The sequence below is a fragment of the Lemur catta genome, chromosome 23 (assembly GCF_020740605.2).
Source record: "Lemur catta isolate mLemCat1 chromosome 23, mLemCat1.pri, whole genome shotgun sequence".
NCBI lineage: Eukaryota > Metazoa > Chordata > Mammalia > Primates > Lemuridae > Lemur > Lemur catta.
The window spans coordinates 3728900-3749283 of NC_059150.1; the positions used below are offsets into that span (position 1 = coordinate 3728900).

The 20384-nt window shown below is 55.4% G+C and overlaps 1 protein-coding gene and 1 non-coding gene across 2 annotated transcripts; both read left to right on the forward strand.

Annotated features, from left to right (window-relative positions):
* Positions 1–2039: 2039 nt before the first annotated feature.
* Positions 2040–7028, forward strand: ELF3 (E74 like ETS transcription factor 3). The gene is made up of 9 exons (XM_045536224.1): positions 2040–2167; positions 2551–2721; positions 3046–3267; positions 3396–3491; positions 3685–3804; positions 3935–4024; positions 4176–4292; positions 5335–5530; positions 6189–7028. The coding sequence occupies exons 2-9, from the start codon at positions 2559–2561 to the stop codon at positions 6301–6303; spliced, it is 1119 nt and encodes a 372-aa protein (XP_045392180.1). The 5' UTR covers positions 2040–2167; positions 2551–2558; the 3' UTR covers positions 6304–7028.
* Positions 7029–14312: 7284 nt separating this feature from the next.
* On the forward strand, positions 14313–14419 carry LOC123627166. Its single transcript, XR_006731168.1, has one exon. It is a non-coding gene; the product is annotated as a U6 spliceosomal RNA (small nuclear RNA).
* The last annotated feature ends 5965 nt before the right edge of the window (positions 14420–20384 follow it).

The window sequence follows — 20384 nt, forward strand, 5'->3', positions numbered from 1 at the left end:
GTAGCTTCTTTGACCGCCACCCTGGAACCTCTGCCCCACCTGGTCCTCATCCCCCCAAGGCTCTGACCTCAATTCCAAGTGTTTCCCACTTAAAGTGCTAGGCTATAGGAATTCCTTATCTCAGCTCCCTTTCTCCCGGGAAGAAGCCTCAAGGGAGCTGATACCCTGATTCTCCACGCATCCTCCTGCTCTCCCCTGTCCGGAACCCTGGCCTGGGCCAGGTGCTCTTCAGGGCCGGGAGCACGTGAGCAGCCCCGGGCTGGAAGCCGGTTCTCCCACATTCCAGGGCGGGTGACTGGGCAGAGGGTGTGTCGCCTCAGGCTCCCTGGGGGAGGCCCCCTTAGGGGCTGGGGGAAATCCTACCCGCAGCCCCAGACTCTCCTGCCCCCCTGGCCTCGTTGGGGGGTTCCTGGGCTTTAACCTTCTCTCCTGGGCACCCAGTAGTTTCTGAGACAAGGAAGATGAGAAGCAGATTCTCTGGAAAGGACTTTCTTAGTCCTCGGGCTATAGAGTTAAAGACAAGCATATATCTCTGGAGGTGGAGTCACCTTTTGTTTGAGTAACCATTTCACCCACCCTCTGGCTGAGGAGGCGGGGGCCACCTGTGTTGTGGCGTTAATGAAGCGGAGGAGAGAGACACTCCGGTCCTATGTTTTAGATACATAAAAAACTAGATCTGGGAGAGATCTTAGGGATTATTGAATCCAAAAAGCCTCGTTTTTACAGATGGGGAAACCAAAGTGCAGAATCCAAGGGTCCTGCCCAGGGTCTACAGGACACAGGCCATAGAGAGCCACCGGCACCGGGGACCCACCAGCGAGGGCCCTGGCCGTGGAGCTGGGCGGGAGGACTCTGAGGCCAGAAGAATCTGGCGCTGTCCGGGGAAAGAGTGGGAGTGTCAGCGTGCAGCATACCTGCATTTAAATCCCAGCCCGCCGTCTAACTAACTCTGTGTGGTCTGGCCAAGCCCCCCAACCCTCCAAGCGGCAATTTTCTGGTCTATAAAATGGTGATAACTGTGCGTTCCCTACTAGCTGTTTTGTGTGTGAGCATTAAGTGACAGAATAGGTTTAAAAGTGCTTGGTAAATAGTAAACACATGCTATGCGTCCCCCTTGTCTCCTTTGAGTGACGTGACCCAGGGAGCCGGGCTCTGACCGCTAGAGGGCAGCAGACGGGACCTGGACACGGGAGGGCAGAGGCGGGTGAACCTAACCACGGGGGCGCCGCACCTCTGGCAGCCCCTGGGCAGGAGGGCGCCTTCAAGTGCTGAGGGAAAAACTCAGGTATCAATACAGCCCGGTCTCTGCAGAAGTGGCTGGAGCAGCCCTGATGCTTGGATGGAGCCCAGGCAGGCAATGGGTGCTAAGGCCTTGCCAACAAAGCGGGTGCCAACGACTGGGCCCCATGCTGGGCACCTTGAGGGGGGAGCCTGGGGGGGGGACTAGGCTGGCAGGCCTGGCCCTACCCATGAGCCAGTGAATATTGTCCAGTGTCAAGCCTGCAGGGCCTCCCAGCCTGTGCCCGGAATCCTGGGTGTTGTGGGAAAAGTCCCTAAACCCCAGTATCTTCTCTCTCTATTAGGCCCCCTTGTCCCCAGACGTCTGGAAATCTGGGGGCCAGCAGCCTTTCTGACCCGGTTCAGCCAGGAGTTCAGGTTCCCCCACTTGCCCTTCCCCTGCCGAGCCCATCCCCGGCCTGGCCCCCGGGAGGAATTTCCTGGGCCAGAGGGCAGCCGAAAGCACAGACGAGACGCCCACCCCAGCACCGTTCCCGCCACCTGCCCCGGCCAGTGCCCTGTGCCCAACCCCAGAGGGCGCGGGATGACAGGCTCCGATAATCATTAAACCAGCAGGGCCAGATTTCCCAGCACCGCCTGCCAGGATCCCAGGTAAGTGGCATAGAATATGCAAATCACATGGGGCCCGGAGCCTGGTCTAAAGGCCAGGAAATCCCCTCCGTCCAATGAGCCGGCAGCTCAGGTTACCGCTGGGGACACACTATAAGAGCCGGGCTCGGGGCGGAGCTGCCGCGCAGCTCTATTTAGGCCGGGGTGGGGGACCGCCCTGGCCACACACCTCAGCGCCACCTGGAGAACTGTACACAGCCCGGATTTCTCCCCCGCCTGCAGCTTCAAAGCCTCCTGCCACACACGCACCCCGACTCCGGTAGGGCCCCCGCCTGTCGTTCCCTAGCCCAGGCCTTGGGAAACTGAGGCGGGGTCGAGTAGATTTGCAGTTCTGAACCTGCCCGCCCCAGTGCGGAATCTCCGAGCGGGACTGTGGGGCTGTCGGAGTCCCGAGGCGGGTAGTGAACAGAGACTGTCCTTGTCAGCGACAGTGTGGCCACGACTGCTCGTCCGGCTCAGGGGCCGGGCGATCTGCGGAGGGAACCCCGGCAGCGGGGTCTTGTGGCCCCGCCTTGCTCTGAGATCCTGAAGCCCTTGTAGAAGAGCAGGTGCCCACAGAGCTGTCGACCTTCTCGCCCCTTGGGGCTGCTCCCGCCCAGGCTGGGACCCCGGCCCCTCAGCAACCCCGTTCCCCCTCCCCAGGTAGCCTCATGGCTGCAACCTGTGAGATCAGCAACGTTTTCAGCAACTACTTCAGCGCTATGTACAGCGCGGAGGACCCCACCCTGGCCTCTGCCCCCGCCGCTGCCGCCTTCGGGGCTGATGATGCGGCGCTGACCCTTGGCAACCCCCAGGTGTCGCTGGAGGGTACAGGTGGGTCCCACAGGGTGGGACGGGCTGCCTTCGGGAGGGGGAGACAGACCCATCCAAGAGCGTGTTAGGCAAGTGGGGGACCGGGCAGCGGGGAGGGTCTCCAGGCGAATTCCAGGGCTGGGCCGAGGACGCAGAAGGGGCTGAGGTGCTGGCGTCTGTGGGCGCCGTGTCAGGCCGAGGTGGGCACCAGGTGCCAGGACCAGGGTGCGCGAGCGCCGCCTCCCCACTGCAGGGAGGCTCAGGGCTGGGTGGGAAACCCCGGTGGGTGCCAGGAATGGGGCTGTGGGGGCCGCCGGCCGCCTGCTGAGCCTCTGTCCCTCGCAGAGAAGGGCAGCTGGTCCGGGGAGGAGCCCCGGTTCTGGTCGAAGGCGCAGGTCCTGGACTGGATCAGCTACCAGGTGGAGAAGAACAAGTACGACGCGAGCTCCATCGACTTCTCCCGCTGCGACATGGACGGGGCCGCCCTGTGCAGCTGTGCCCTGGAGGAGCTGCGTCTGGTCTTCGGGCCTCTGGGGGACCAGCTCCACGCCCAGCTGCGGGACCTCAGTGAGTCCAGGCCACTGGTGCCACCGGGGCCCTGGGCCAAAGGCGGGGGGTTGGCTCCATTTCCTGAGTCCTAGAGCTCAGGCTGGGCTGGGGTGAGGGGATTGTGACCCTCCTTCCTTCCTCACCAGCTTCCAGCTCCTCCGACGAGCTCAGCTGGATCATCGAGCTGCTGGAGAAGGACGGCATGGCCTTCCAGGAGGCCCTCGAAAACCCAGGCCCCTTCGGTGAGAACCCGTGTTTGCTCCCTTCCCCAGCCCGTCCTGTCCCATCCCTGCCTCTCCCCGGAGTGCTACAGACGACCCCTCCTCCCAGGACTTCTTCCTCCGTCAACTAGAAAGTGCCAGCAGCCCTCTGGGCAGCCTTACCTGTCCTTCCCGGTCCCCTGAGCCCCCTCTGAGCTGTCACTCCTCTCCCCAGACCAGGGCAGCCCCTTCGCCCAGGAGCTGCTGGACGACTGCCAGCAGGTGAGCCCGTACCACCCCGGCAGCTACGGCGCGGGAGCCCCCTCCCCCGGCAGCTCGGACATCTCGACCACAGGTGAGGGGCCTGCCCAGGCCACGGCCCCGCCCCCACGTGCCCCTGAGCCCCCGGCTCCCGGCACTCACTCCTGCCTTCTGGCACCCCGAGAGTGGGGCCGGCAGGGCGCTCACTCGGACCTCGCCCCCAGGGACCGGCACTCCCCAGAGCTCCCACTCCTCGGACTCCGGTGGAAGCGACGTGGACCTGGATCTCACTGACAGCAAACTCTTCCCCAGGGGTGAGAGGAGGGCGCCTCAGTCCCCAAGAGGGGGCCCCATTCAGCAGTGCCCTCCCCACCCCTGCTCTGCTGCAGGCTTTTCCTGCCAGGGGGCTGCCCCCCAAACTCTGCCTCGCCCTCTCTTGACCGCCCACCCCTCCTGTCCCCACAGATGGCTTCCCCGACTATAAGAAGGGGGACCCTAAGCACGGGAAGCGGAAGCGGGGCCGGCCCCGAAAGCTGAGCAAGGAGTACTGGGAGCGTCTGGAGGGCAAGAAGAGCAAGCATGGTGAGCACGACGCCCGCGCCAGGCGGGGGCCACTGCCCCATGGAGGGGCACCTCCTCCTGCCGCCCTGGCCTCTCGCACGGCCACCCTCCCTTCGGGAAGCCCGGGCACAGTGGTGGCGGGCAGGGGCATCTGTGGCATTTGTCAACACCTGATTGTGGAGCCTAGCTGTGTGGTCCTGCAGAGGAGGGAAACTGAGGCTCCTGGAGGGAGGCCCACGGCACCGGAGCTCAGGTTTCCTGCCCGCTCGCTCCAGTTGCCTGCACCTGGCCGCTGTCCTGCCTGCTGGGACACCCTTGATGGTGTGGGGAGGCAGCTGGGGGTGCTTGGGTGGCCCCGAGAGTCACGGGGGGCTGAGACTCCAGGCAAAGAGGACAGTACCTGGACTGCTGGGCTCCCAGCCTGCAGAGGGTTTGGAGGGCCCTGTAGCCATGAGTCATTCTGTCCCTTGACCTCAGGCACTGTGTGCTGCAGCCACTGTGAACCACGGGAGATCTCCACCTCCTCCTTCCTCCCTCCTCTCTCTCCCTCTCTCTCTCTCTCTCTCTCTCTCTCTCTCTCTCTCTCTCTCTCTCTCTCTCACACACACACACACACACACAGACACGGGCCTGGTTTTCTTCTTGTCCTCAGGGGGTTATTTTCCCTGGCAGCTGTCCCCTCATCCCTTAAACTGGGGCCAGCTCTCCGGTCCCTGTGCTCTCAAGCTCTCCCCACCCATTGGTGTGTTTGCTTTCACTGTGGCCCCCAGTGGACCGGGAGCCCCCAGATGCCTCAGTCACTGCTGGACCCAGCCAGACGTTTGCTCAGCATCTGCACGAGCGAAACATCTGGGCTGTCAGTGGGGCCTCCCCGGAGCTCCCGTCTAGCGGGGAGGTGAGGAGGGAGCAGCCTCTACAAAACCCGCACAGAGGGCTCAGCCAGGGGCTCTGGAGGGGCCTGTCCCGTGGCCACGAGTCGGCAGTGTGCGGGGACGGGCAGGACCCACTGGTCTTGGGTGGGAGGGGACACTGGGCTGCTAACTGATGGCATCTGGCCTTGCAGCCCCCAGAGGCACCCACCTGTGGGAGTTCATCCGGGACATCCTCATCCACCCGGAGCTCAACGAGGGCCTCATGAAGTGGGAGAACCGGCACGAGGGTGTCTTCAAGTTCCTGCGGTCCGAGGCCGTGGCCCAGCTGTGGGGGCAGAAGAAAAAGAACAGCAACATGACCTACGAGAAGCTGAGCCGGGCCATGAGGTGAGCTGGTGGCCAGGACTCATGACAAGGATGCACACGGCACCTACCTGCCCAACTGAGTGTGTGTGACAAGTGTGAGCCCCGCAGGGTGAGGATAACGGCGTGTCGGCCTGAGTGCTCGTGTGGAGGCGTGTTAGCCTGGCGCAGAGCACGCACAGTGCCATCGGCAGCACTGCCCGGTGTCACCAGCAAGGCTTGTCTCGGGAAGGCACCCGAGGGTGGTGAAGAGGGCCTGGCCCGTGCCCACGCCAGGCCTGGCCCTCTCACCATTGAAGCAATTAAGTTGCTTGTTCCTGGGCCTCAGTTTCCTCCTGTGTACGACAAGGGTGGCCTAGACCACCTTAAGGTCCCGAGTGGCCCTAAAGTCACGTGGTTTCATGATAAGCCCCACGACACAGCCATAAGAGCCAGGGAAACCGGGGCAGAACCAGGCTCCCCGGACACGGTTTCAGGCCAGAGTGGCAAAGGAGCAGACAGCTCCTCCACGCAGGTGGGAGGGAGAGCTCAGGGAGTGGGGCTCAGGCTCCAGCTAGTCGGGTGGAAACCAGCGGGGACAGGTCACGTGGGGATAGCTCGGCCAGAGGGCAGGCAGGCGTTGGCGGTCCGGGGCTTGTCTCGTGCCTGAGCTCCTCCAACCCCCCTTCTCCTGCCCGCCCAGGTACTACTACAAACGGGAGATCCTGGAACGGGTGGACGGTCGGCGGCTTGTCTACAAGTTTGGCAAAAACTCCAGCGGCTGGAAGGAGGAAGAGGTTGTCCAGAGTCGGAACTGAGGGTCGGAACTGGACCCGGGACCAAACTCACGGACCACTCAAGGCCGGCAGCCCTCCTGGGAGGAGGCAGGCCGGAAGGCCCCCGTGCGGGGCCCGCTCCCTGCTGTGCGGGGGAGAGAAGCTGACATTCTGGTGTAGCTGAACTTCGTCACCATCGTCCTGGGCTTTGGAGCCTGTGTCCTCTCCTCCCTGCCCTCCTGTTGGAATTACAAGCTGGGTCGGGGGGGTTGAAGCGACTGGTCTGCTCACTCCGCCACACGTGCGTCTCATTTTACCTGGTGCCTCCTGGAACTCAACCAGCGGCAGACCACACCTGACACCCTCCTCCTGCAGATGACTGGGCTGAGCCAGCGAGGCCAGGGGTGGCCCTAGGCTTGCACTGTGACGGAGGGGACGGAGAGGCCTGCACGGGGTGGTCCTCCAGCGCCTCCTCTCCGGACTGGTTTCCACCTCCCTGTCCAGCGCTCGGGCTCCATGGGTGGGGGTCAGAGTACTCCCTAATTTATGTGCTATAAATATGACAGATGTACATAGAGATCTATTTTTTCTAAAACATTCCCCTCCCCACTCCTCTCCCCCCGAGTGCTGGTGGCCAGACTGACTGTTGTAGGCCTTGGTCTGGGCCAGCGAGGGTTGGGGCGATGCCAGAGCCCCCAGGCTGGGCTCCTGGCTCCTGTGGATGGAGGCAGAGGCCTCCAATAAAGTGCCTGCTGGGCTTTTTCTAACCTTTGTCTTAGCTCCCTGTGTACTGAAATTTGGGCCTCTGGCTTGGATACTTTCGAGGGCTGGAGGGGAGGAGGACAGGGGAGCGGAGGGGGGTCTACTGGGCTGAGGGCAGGGTAGAGGCAGGCGGGAGGGCAGGTGTGGATTTTCCAGAGCAGCAGGGCTGGGCTTACAGACTGAAGCAGGGGAGGAAACATTTTACAAGACTTCGCGCACACGAGGACGTGAGCTCGGGAAGCTGAGGCCAGGGTTTGTCCTGCTGCCATGACACTTTGCTCCAGTGACCTTGGCCAAGTCTGTCCTCTCTGGGGCAGCTTCCTCCTGTAAGGCTGGAGTTTGGACCTGATGTTCTCTAAGAAGTCTAGAGTTGTACGTCCTGCCTTGCGGAATTGACAGTTTGTTGCATTGCAGCCAAGTTGGCTGTAAGCTGAATATCAGCAATGTGAATCTTAGCGTTCGTGTCGGACATGAAATCAGAGTTAGGATCTTATGAAGGGAAACAACAAAACCAGATGGAGATGAGGGAGAACGGGGGAAGGAACTGGCTCTTGCTGGCAGCAGAGTCTTAACGCCAGGCACTGTGTGTGGCACCACTTGGCCTCATTGAATCCTCTCTCGATGAGAGAGAAGGGGACTGTTGTTCCCATTTTACAGATGTAGAAAATAAGGTTCAGTAGGTGCACCTGGGGTCTGTCCTCCAGCCTTTCATGGGAGCTTTTCTCCATTTGGGGCTCTTCTAACTTAATTCTCAGTAGATACCAGAACTATGTTATTCGATTTCCATAGTGATAATGTGTCTCGGTTTTTTTTGTTGTTTTTTGTTTTTTTTTTTTGAGACACAGTCTCGCTTTGTTGCCCGGGCTAGAGTGAGTGCCATGGCGTCAGCCTAGCTCACAGCAACCTCAAACTCCTGGGCTTCAGCGATCCTACTACTGCCTCAGCCTCCCGGGTAGCTGGGACTACAGGCATGTGCCACCATGCCCGGCTAATTTTTTCTATATATATTTTAGTTGGCCAGATAATTTCTTTCCATTTTTTTTAGTAGAGACGGGGGTCTCGCTCTTGCTCAGGCTGGTCTCGAACTCCTGACCTTGAGCAATCCACCGCCTCGGCCTCCCAGAGTGCTAGGATTACAGGCGTGAGCCACTGCGCCCGGCCTCGGTTTTATTTCTTATTTTTGTTTTTGAGGCAGAGTCACTCTGCCGCTTGGGTAGAGTGCAGTGGCATCATGATAGCTCACTGCAACCTCCAATTCCTGGGCTCAAGCCATCCTCCTGCCTCAGCCTTCAGAGTAGCTGGGACTACAGGCGCTCAGCACCATGCCTGGCTAATTTTTTCTGTTTTTAGTGGAGACAGGGTCTTGCTATTGCTCAGGCTGGTCTTGAACTCCTGAGCTCAAGTGATTCTTGAACCTCGGCCTCCTGGAGTGCTAGGATTACAGGCGTGAGCCACCACACCCGGCCACTGTGTCTAGGTTTTAGAGAGGACGTTTTATTGATGGGTTTTACTAACAGAATACCTTCCAGGTAGAAATTTCCTTAAGTTTGAGGCTTCAAATTCCATAGGACACATTAAAATCCCATTTTGTAAATTTGAAATATTTGTTGGAAATGCCAGATTTGCTGAAGGGATTTTAGGAAAGCAGAAGTGATTGTGTGTGTGTGTGTAAATGGGGCTTGCTCTGGAGAAACAAGGAATGGTGGGAAGGAGGGTGAGGAAGTTGGCTGGGGAGAACAGTAGGGTCTTGAGAGAACCAACCGAGAGTCCTCTGGAGCCATTTTGGAAGAAGACGTCTTTCACATTCCCTTTCTGAAGGGTGAGCTGGCACAGGACCACCCTCAGACCCAGCAGGCTCAGGGCCACCCTCAGACCGAGCAGGCTCAGGGCCGACCTGGCCCTTATTGGTGGGGGGGACCTTTGGCAACTACTTAGCCTCACATCTTGAAAATTAGTATGTGCTAAACACATATTAATGTGCTGATGACTTCACCCACGTTATCTGGGGGTCTTTGCATCCTTAAGCCAGTGACCCAGTGTTGCCTGAAGTCATCCAGCCGAGCAGTGAGGGAGGAGCCTTGGGAACCCCAGACATACTTGCTGCGCCTCCCGTGACCCCCATTTCTTCAGCTCTGAGGAGTCCAGCGAGGCGAGTAGCCCAGAGGTGAGGGGGGGAGGAGGGCCGAGACCGCAGGCCAAGCCCCTTAATCCTCCACCGCCGAAGGGCTGGGAGGCAGCTGCCCGCACTGCTGCTGACCTTTGTCCTGCCATTTTCAGTTTATGAGGCGCTTTCCTCATCCCATTATCTCATTTGATCCGCCCCACAGCCCTCCGAGGAGACTGGGTGTCCCCATTTCGCTGCTGAGGCTAGTGGCTGGCCCAAGGTCACCGGCCAGGTGGGGGTGGGGGCCCGGGTGGGGTAGGGGCCCAGGTGGAGGTCGGGAACCAGGTGGGGGTGGGAGCCCGGGTGGGGGTGGGGACCCAGGTGAGGCTGCCCTGGAGGCTGGGGCAGAGGGGCAGAGCCAGGAGAGGGCCGCCCTGGAGAGAGCCACACTTCTCACTCAGGTAGTCTTTCTCCCCAGCATCCCTGTCCACCCCCCACCCCCTCAAGGCACTGCAGAGACCTGCACAGGCACCCAGGCTGGCCTTGCTTGGCCCCTCCCTGCCCCCCTCCTTCCCCTGTCTGTCCCCTCTCTGTCCCCTGGCGCTCTCAGCAGCCCAGGGGCCTCCGAATGGGCTCCTACCCTACCCTTCGCTGTCCCCTTGGGTGTGTCCTGGGCTGGGGAGTGGGGGTGGGGAGAGGCCACAGGGCCGGGCTGTTTATATCCTGCCCTGAACTGCTGGTCACCTCTTATCTGCTTCTGTGGGTCGGGCGTGTCTGTCGCTGTGCTGGTCAGAGGGAGGTCACTGCTCCCGTGTTGGGGTGTGTCCGCAGAGGGGCTGGGGTCGGCCTCCCTGACGTCCCGGATTCCCGCACAGCCCCGCCCTCCACCCATTCCCAGGAAACCCCGAGTCAGGCCCTGTTGGGTGAAGCAGGTAACGAGTGGGCGTGTTTATCGGGGGTCTTACTTCAGTCTGCTCTCCTAGTCCACGACCTGTTCGCACGTCTCCCGCCCGAGCTGGGCTGTGAGCACCTCTGGATCACTCACCCAGCCCCTCGCACAGTGCCTGGCCCAGAGAAGGTGCTCGATCAATATTTGTTAAGCTGCCCTGTGACTCTCCCTGTCCTGGCCACCACCTCGCCTCGACTCACATGGCACACAGCACACATGCACGTAGCACCTACGCTCACGCACACTCACCTGGACCCCCACACACACACCCCACACGCTCACATGCCACACACGGTCATACGCACTCATGAATCACACTCGAGCACCCACACACCACACACACTCTTGTGACCCGCACTCACACACCACGCACTCACACACCACGCACTCACATGCTAACGTACATCCTCACACTCATGCAGACACGCTCCCAAACCCTCACTCTCATGCACTTGCATGCACTGCAGACACTATGTGCATACACACACAGAGCACGCACACACACACACACACACACACACACTCTCTCTCTCACAGGCCACAGTCTCAGCCGCACCCGCTCACACGCGGGCTCGGTCCCCTGCTGCGGATCAGCCTCCGGCTCACTGGCTCAGCCTTCTGTTTCCTCTGTTCATCCCCTGCCTCCCACCTAACCGTCTAACTGGTCCCTTCTTTGAAGCATTTCCTGACCTCCCTTCTGTCCCTCCCCCCGCCAGGTGCGTTCAGCCCCTCCCTGCAGTCAGGACCCACTACATAATTTGCAGAGCCCAGCGCAAAGTGAGTATTTGGGTACTCGTAAAATTTCAACATGGCCACAGCAGTGGCGCATTAACCCTTTATGGGGCCTGGTCCTCTAAGCTCAGGGTCTTGCAGGATGAGTGCACGGGTCACATGCCCATGAAGCCACTGTGCCCTCCTGCCCCCTGGGACTGGTAAGAGCTCCATGGAACTACCCATCATGCCTTCTACTACAGATATGTTCGCAACAGCCACCAAAAAATGAAAAAGTTGCCAACTTTTTAAAATCAGAAAAATTTTCACAGAAAAAAACTGAATTTGTGGCTTCTCTTTAAAAAGCAATCAGAAGACTGGCCAACCTGAGCCAGCTGTCCCACTGGACCACGGTCTGCAGCTGTGGAGTCATGAGGCCACAGGCACCCCCTCCACGTGGAGGCGTTGAGTTTTCAAGCCCTGGTTGAGAACATCTGTGCCTGACCCCCACCTACTGCTTCCAGGCTAGGAGCACGTTCTCTGCCCCTCTGCCTGGCAAAGTGACGGCCTGTTGAGGATGTCAGTGAGTAAACAGATGATGGGGCTGGGGGCGTGGGGGCATAGCGATGCTCATGGGCATGAAAACCCAGCCCGCCCCTTCTGTGAGGGACTGGGATGGGCCCCAGGGCCCCCTGAGACTTACTGGAAAGTAGCAAATGTTCTCACCTCCAAGACCATTTTTAGCCCAGTTCAATGCATGGCATATCGCGGCTCTCATGCATAGTGCAGTATCTCTGCACGGCCCTCTGGGCTTGGCACAGGTGCTTAACTCACAGTGCCCAAAGATGCCCCCACTGCCCACAGTCTCCTCCCATCCATACACCTCACTCTCTGCTGGGGCGGAGAGTTAGCAGAACCGCATTTGTCTATACAATAGCTGTTCGTATATTCTCCCCCCAACTCATCCCTTTTCAGGAAAAATAAGTGCCTTAAATTAATCCGCACATCGCAACTCTTTACCAGTGATTTGTAGCACAAAGCACTAGATCTAGAAGAACAATCTGCACTTTGTAGATGAGAAAACTGAGATTCAGAAAAGGAAGGGGACTTGCTCAAAGTCACACAGCATACGGATATAGAGCCTGAGCTTAATACTGACAGCTGACCGATGTGTCCAGTTCTTGTTTTATATACGTCATTCATTCTCTCAGTGTCATTACTGTCTGCTGTGTGCATGGCTTCATGCTGGGTGCAGGGGATCCAGTAGGGAAAAGTCTTGTAAAATTAGCCAGGAATGGTGGCGCATGCCTGTAGTCCCAGCTACCTGGGAGGCCGAGGCAGTAGGATCGCTGAAGCCCAGGAGTTTGAGGTTGCTGTGAGTGAGGCTGACGCCATGGCACTCACTCTGGCGCGGGCAACAAAGCGACACTCTGTCTTAGGCTGGAGCCTAAGAACTTCCAAAGACATCTGTGTAAACCTCCAAACACGTCTGCGAGGTAGAGGATGAGCATCTCATTTCACAGATGAGGAAGCTGGGGCTTTAGAGAGGTTAGGAAACAGCTCACGTTTTCAGAGCTAGTAAGTTTAGGACTTGAACCCTGGCTTCCTGACCCACTCTCTTCAACTCCACAGCTGACGCTGTTTTGAGAGGGGCTAAATAACCCAAATGTCTCCCTGTTGCACAGGTGCCTGAATCTCACTGCTAGATGTGCAGTTTGAGAAGTGCCCTGTTGACACACAAACATGCCTGGGGTCGGGGGTGCATTCGGTTCACGCTGCTTTCCCGAGACCCCTGGGTCCTGGGGGAAGGATGGGAGCTGAGTTTTCAGTGCTTGCGATTCTCATGGTGGCCATCCCTTGGTAGTGTTGCCTTCTCCATTCTTGTCCTGCCCTCCTCCTCCTCCTCCTCCTCCTCCTCCTGCTACGTGCAGGGCTGGGCTGAGGCAACAGCAGCAGCAATTAGCCCAGCTCAGCCGCCCGTTACTGGAACCTGCACGTCAACTCTGGAAACCACGCCCAGTGTCCCGCATGACTCAACCTCACCTGCCCACCTCCACACCTGCCAGCCTCAGTGACCCAAGCCACCATGTCCAGGGGAAAGTCCCAGCATCCTCTGGTCTGTGCTCATCTCCCTCGTGTGCTTGCAGGGCACGCTGGGGTCTAGAGCGCTTGCATCACGGGCTTGCTCCCCTGGCTGATTCCTGGCCGAGAGGGAACGCGCCAGGCAGAGCAAATGCTGGCGTTTGGAAAATTACACTCTCTCTGGAGAACGCAGACAGACACATCTACTGTCTGCCCTCTCCTTGTCTGAGATGCAAAAGCAGCTTAAGGTCATTGGGGATAGTACTTTTCATACACCAAATCGGGAAAAAAAATGCAACTGATGTCTAGAGCTGGTGAGGATATGAAAAAACTCAAACCTGAGATGAACCACTGGTCCAGATGTGAATTGGGAGATGCTTTCGGAAGAACAATTGCACATATTGTTTAAAAGCCTTAACACAAGTATTCAGCATCAAGGGATATATTTTCAAGCAAATAATCAGATTAGTGTACAGAGATGTATCTACGAGGAGATTCATGGCATCTTGGTAACAACCAAAATGTCCAGAGAAAGGGGATTTGTTGAATAAATTGTGATACTCGTACAAGGAAACATTATGCAGTCATTACAAATAACGATCTATGATATTTAATGATAAGGAATGTTCATTATATACTATTAAGTGAAGAAGGCTGGTTATGAAAGAGCATGCATTGTATGTCTCAGTTTTGGTTTGAAAATGTAGAAATAACTATGGATATATGTATCCATAGAAAACAGTCTGGAAGGATATATATCAGCAGGGTAACAATGACCATCTTTGGCTAGAGAAATTATGCATGATTTTTACTTTTGTTTTTATGCCTTTCTGTATTGCCTGAATTTTCTTTTAGAATAAGGTTGTATTTCTCTCTCTCTTTCTTTCTCTCTTTCTCTTTATTGAGACATGGTCTCACTTTGTTGCCTGGGCTACAGTGCAGCAACCTCTCTGCAACCTCAAACTCCTGGCTCCAGTGATCCTCTCGCCTCAGCCTCCCTGGTAGCTGGGACTACAGGTATGTGCCACCATGCCTGGCTAATTTTTCTATTTTTTAGTAGAGATGAGGTCTTGTTCTTGCTCATGCTGGTCTCAAACTTCTGGTCTCAAGCAATCCTCCCACCTCGGCCTCCCAGAGTGCTAGGATCACAGGCGTGAGCCATCGCACCCGGCCTGTATTTCTCTTAACATAAAAAAAGAAGGTGGAGGGTGGATTTAAAAAAAAGAAGAAGAAGAAGAAGAAGAAGAAGAAGACTTCATGCAGGATATGATTGGAATGAAAAAAAAAAGAAGACAAATGCTTTTACTATTTTGAAAAATGAACATAAGTAATTCAAAAAAGTGAAATTAACAACATGTTTAATATTTGGAATTAGTTAACCAAAGTATGACTCATATGTTTATAATATGGAATGCTATGCCTCTATTAAAAATAATGATTCATATGCTCACTTTGGCAGCACATACACTAAAATTGGAATGATACAGAGACGATTACATGGCCCCTGTGCAAGGATGACAATAAAACAATAACAATAATGATTCATTAAAGAATCTGCTTTGTGCCAGGCATTGATGACATAAAGGAAGCCAAGACAAGGACTCTCCCCTCTTGAAGTCCTATGAGTAAGCGGATGCTTCACACACTGGGAATAACAGTATGATGAAAGGAGATATAAAGTGAAACTCAAACCACAGAGCAGAACACAGGCTTTGGAACAGGTGTGGGTGGGTTCTGGGGAGATGAGTAGGAGCTCCCCAGGGCACAGAGATGAGGGTCACCCAGGCAGAAAGAACGTCATGTGCAAAGGTGAAGATGCGTGAAAATGCTACCATTTATATAGAGAATGGGAAGAAACGGAATAGGAGAGGAGCCAGCATCCCAGGTGGGGGTGGCCAAAAACGAGGCTTAGTGGTATATAGACCCTGGAATGCTTCGTTAGACCCAAAGGTAAAGGCAGGCGCGGGATGGGCCAAGGTGTTTATAGTGGGGGACATCGTCATAATTGCTTTCTGGAAACATCCCGTGGATAGAGGCTACGTTGATGGCGTAACATTGAAGGCAAGGACACTAAGGAGAAGGCCGTTACAGGTCCCAGGAGAGGACCTGCCGGCCTGAGTGGCAGTGACGGCAGCAGAGACCAGGCGTGGGGCGGGGCCAGTGGTCAGAAGGTGTCACCATGGCCTAATGCGAAGGCCCCCAAGAGGCGGTGGGAAGACAGAGTCAGGGTGGCACAGAGATTCGGACTTGGCTGGGGGTAGACGGGGCTGCGGCTCTTCAGGAGGAAGAGCAGAGTGTGCCGGAGATGCTGACCCCACGGCTGACTTGGTAGGTCTGAGGCGCTTGAGATGGTCAGTAGGCAGGTGTTCAGGAGGGAGGCTTGAGCCCAAAATACAGCTTTCAGGGTCATCAAGCATCTAAATGATAGTTGAAGCTCAGGGTTTGAATACCACTCAGGGAGAATGTGCAGAAAAATGGAGGGAAACCAAATCCAAGGGTAGAACTACTGTATGTTTAGGGGCCGGATGGAGGAAGAAGGCCCCGTGCACTGAGCAGTGCACTGCAGGGGTCGGGCGGCTCCACAGGCACCTGCAGAGCCTGGGTGGGAGGAGTGAAGAAGGTGGCTTTCTGGGGCCACAGCACCTAGGAAGAGCAGGTGACTTAGGTCTGGTCCTTTGTGTCAATTAATCACTTTTAGTTCCTTGAAAGGGGAAGTTGATTAGTTTAAAATCACCTGGAGTTTTCATTGGGTCCAAATTGGCTTCTTAATCTTTATTATCTTATAGCTTCCTCCAAACTCCAGTCTACCCTTTTAAGGAAATGGCTGGGGCTTGGCTTTTTACGCTATTTTATAAAATTATGAATGGAAAAGGAGCCAAACGCTGTAAAATAATGTAAAGAGATTTACTCTGAGCCAAAGTTGATGACTATGGCCTGGAGCCAGGCCCAGGAAGCCTTGAGCAAGTGGACTGGCCGTGGCTGGGTCACAGTTTGGTTTTATACATTTCAGGGAGATGGGGGTTGCAGGTAAAGTGATAAATCGATACATGGAAGGTGGACATGGGTTTGGCCAGAAAAGGTGGGCCATCTTGAAGTAGGGGCTTACAGGTTATAGGTGGGTTTAAAGACTCTTTGACCTGTAATTGGTTAAAGACATGAAACTTTGTCTAAGGGCTTGGAATGTTTTAAAAGCAAGTCTGTTAATCAGACACAAGCTACTGGCCATATATTTGTGGTGTAAACTGAGGACCTGCAGGAGTGACTAGCAGAGCCTCAGCCTGTCAGTGAGTCACAGAGGACGTCTCCAAGAAGGGAGGGGCATGAAGAGGCAGGTCTGACCCCCTCCTCGTGGCCAGTAACTCAGTTTCAGGGCCTCCCCGAGGCCAGGAGGGGTCCGTTTCATCAGCCGGTAAAATTTTATTTTAGTTCACAAGATGGAGATCGAGGGAGATACCAGAGGGCTCTAGAGGGACGGACCCCAAGAGGCACAGCAGACACAACTGCCCTCCAGGGATGGGCGCAGCAGGGGGGTCGGAGCCTTGGAGGGCCGGGTCGTCACGTGCGCAATCTGGGTAAATGGGATCGGGCTGTGCAGAAGCGGAGATTTACGTGGAGACGTGGAACGTTATCCTTAAAATCGCTGGGCTCCGAGGATCCGGACCTCGCCGTGCCAGCGCTGGGAGGGGCCCACCTGGGCGCCATCTTCCCTGTTACCCGAGTGAGAGGCGGAATTAGAACCGACAGGCACCGTTGGAGGAACGAGGAACGCAGCCTCCGCAGGTCAGGAGCTCACGGCTGTGTGAGTCTAGCGGGCGACATCTTGGCTAGCTGGTCCCCGAGCCGTCCCGTCCATGCCACCCGAGGGACGGTGAGTGAGCCACCGGAACGTGCAGGCCCCGTGCCGCCAGGGAGCCTTTGCAGAGCTGTGCTTGCGTGCGAGGGTGTGTGGGGCTTCTGGGGTGCTGAGGGGTCGTGCAGGGCTGTGGGGACCCCAGGCCGCCTCTGTGTGCAGGACAAGGACCAGCTCTGGGCTCCCTGCAGACTGGAGCCAGCTCTGGCCCCGGCGCCACCTTCCTCCCTGGCGAAGCCTCCTCCTCACCTCATTTTGGGGCTAAAGCTGAGGGTTCCAGAGTTGGGGGCAGGTGGGCAGTGAGGATTCATACTTGCTGATGAGTGTGACTGCTCTGTTATCGATAACGTGTCCGGTGGCTGCAGACAGGGCTCGTGGTTTGCTCCCCAGTTCAGAGCCCTAAAACCTCCCCACAGGAAGTCCAAGCCCCCCTGGACTGAACTCGACACAGTCACTGGGTATCTTCCGTGTGGCATAAACAACAGCACACGAGTTTCTACCAATCTAAATAGCTTTGCAGGACGCTAAGGAGAGAAGGGGGAAAGGATGGGAACCATCACTGATTATATGATGTCGTCAGTGCTGGGTCAGGGGTCCGCAGCTGCAAGGGTCAGGCTGCAGTGGCGCGATTACAGCGCACTACAGCCGCGAACACCCAGGCTCAGGTGACCTCCCGCCTCAGCCTCCCGAGGAGCCAGGACTACAGGTGTGCATCGTCACACCTGGCTGCCTTTTAATTGTTTCTTCTCGCTGTGTTACTTGGCCTAGCACCTGTCACCCGTGGGGGGTCCTGGGTGGGCGCTAAGGGTCTCGGGGTGAGAAGGTCCCCAGTGCAGTCTGCGGAGTCACCTGGTCCTGGGAGGGTCATCCTGGGGGAGTTGGCGGATGGGCGGCCCCCTGTGAAGGGCCATGTCACCCCTCCCGTGATAGGCCCACGGGGACGGGGAGGTGACTGTGAGGACGGGTGGGAAGACTTTGGCAGGTGGGAGGAGCGAGGGGCAGGGAGGCCACAGGGCGGGGGCGGGAAGGATTTTGTGTGGTGGGGAAGGGGGTGTCACGAGGAGGACTTTGTCCCAAACGGGCTGTCTGTGCCGTCCTGGTTGTCTGAGAAAGGCCAGGACGGGTGGGACGTGAACCTCCGTGCACCCACTGGGCTCTCCGGAGACTTAAGCCGTACAGTGTGCATGGAGAGGCTCGTACTGGGAGCTGGCTGTGTGACCCTGGGAGGCGGCAACTCTGAAATCCCTGGGGATCCCGTCCCGAGCACCCCCCACAGCCCGGCAGCTGGGGCTCCTCGAGGAGGCAGCTCTGGCTGGGACAGGAGCCGGCCATGCCAGCCCGTCCTGGGTGGGCCCCGCTGGGCTGGGCCTGGCAGGGGCTCCGGCGCTGTGGCCCTTGGGGCCCTGTCAGTTCTTCTGAGCATCCACCCCGAAGTGGCATTGCCACACCACGTGACACCTGTGCTCAGTCTTTTGAGGCCACACTGGTTTCCACAGTGGCCACGCCGTTTGACGTCACCAACACAGTGCGCAGAGGTTCCGATCTCTCCACGTCCCCCGAAACTGTCCTGCTGGTTTGATGGTGGCCATCCCAGGGGGGGTGAATGGGAGCTCACTGTGGTTTCCATTTGCATTTCCCTCATTTGTGACGCCGAGAGTCTTTTCATTTGCTCATTGGCCGTTTGTGCGTCTTCTCTGCAAAAAACATCAGTTCGAGTTCTCTGCATAGTCAGGGTGTTCGTCAGATGTGTGATTTGCAACTATCTTCTCCCGTTGTGTGGGTCGCCGTGTGACTCTGTCGATACTGTCTTTTCACGCACAAAATTTAATTTCCACGAGGTCCAATTTGCCTGTTGCGTTGTTGTCTGTGCCCCAAGTGTTGTGTCTAAGAAATGATTCACAAATCCAACGTCGTGATGCTTTCGCTCTGTTTTCTTCTAAGAGTTTTATACTTTTTTCTATTTTTGGTACAGATGAGGTCTCGCTCTTGCTCAGGCTGGTCTCGAACTCCTGAGCTCAAGCAATCCTCCCGCCTCGGCCTCCCAGGATTACAGACGTGAGCCACCACACCCGGCCGTATTCTCCTTTTCCAAGATTATTTTGTCTATCTGGGATCCTTTGATATCCCGTAAATTTTAGGATGGATATTTCTATGTCTGCAAAATATATCATTGAGATTTTGGTAACGATGACATTAACTCTGTAGATTTCTTTGGGTAGTATTGACATCTTAAGAATATTAGTTCTTCAATCCATGAACATGGGGTGTGTTTCCATTTCATTTGTCTTCTTTAATTTTTCTGTTTACTTTTATGATTTTTCCATTTAATTTCTCTTTTTTAATATCTTTCAGCAATGTTTCGCAGTTTTCATGGCACAAGTCTTCTCCTCATTAGTTAATTCCTATGTATTTCTTTCTTTTCTGTGCTATTATAAATGCAGTTGTTTCCATAATTTCCTTTTCGGATTGTCAGTGTATGGAAAGGCAACGGAGTTTTGTGTGTTGACTTTGTATCCTACTACTTTGCTAAATTCATTCATCAGCTCTAATGGTTTTTTGTGGAATGTTTAGGGTGTTCTACCTAAAAGATCTTGTCGTTTGTAAACAAAGATAATTTTATTTCTTCCTTTCCAATTTGGATGCCTTTTAAAAATCTTTTTCTTGCCTAACTGCTCTGGCTAGAAGTTCCAGTGCTATGTCGAGTAGAAGTGGGGAAAGTGGATGTCCTGTGTGTACACTTTTGTTGTTGGGCAGTGTGTTCTGTGTATGTGTGTTAGAGCTAGTGGGTTTCTTGTGTTGTTTCCTTACTTACCTTCCGTGTGGTTGTTGTACCCATTACTGACACCAAAGTCTGCAACTATTACTATATAACCCTCTACTTCTCCCACCACTTATGTTTATTGTCTTTTTTTTTTTTTTTTTTTTTTTTTGAGACAGAGTCTCACTCTATTGTCCAGGCTAGAGTCTGTGGTGTCAGCCTAGCTCACAGCAACCTCAAACTCCTGGGCTCAAGCATCCTCCTGCCTCAGCCTCCCAAGTAGCTGGGACTATAGGCATGCGCCACCATGCCCAGCTAATTTTTTCTGTATATTTTTAGTTGTCCAGCTAATTTCTTTCTATTTTTAGTAGAGTTGGGGTCTCGCTCTTGCTCAGGCTGGTCTCGAACTCCTGAGCTCAAGCAATCCTCTCGCCTCGGCCTCCTAGAGTGCTGGAGTTAGGCACTCTGCTGGGATTAGGATTAGGCCATCGCACACGGCCTGTTTCTTTTCTTTTGTGTTTGGTAGATATTTTGTAATGAGATGTTTAAATTCTTTTCTTATTTCCTTTTGTGCATATTCTACAGCGATTTTCTGTGTGGTTACCATGGAGGTTACATTTCATATCCTGAAGTTATAACACTCAATTTGAATTTACACCAGCTTAACTTCAATAACATATGAAAACTCTGCTCATTTTCAACTCCACTCCCACCCGTTTTGGTGTCTGATGTCACAAAATTACATGTTTGTACATTACGTGTCCCAAAACATAAATAATTGTTTTAAGTGCATTAGTCTCTTAAATTATGTAGAAAACAAAAAGTAGAGTTATTAACCATTGTTATAATAATACTAGCTTTTACAATTGCCCATGTAGTTAAGTTTATTGAGATATTTATTTCTTCC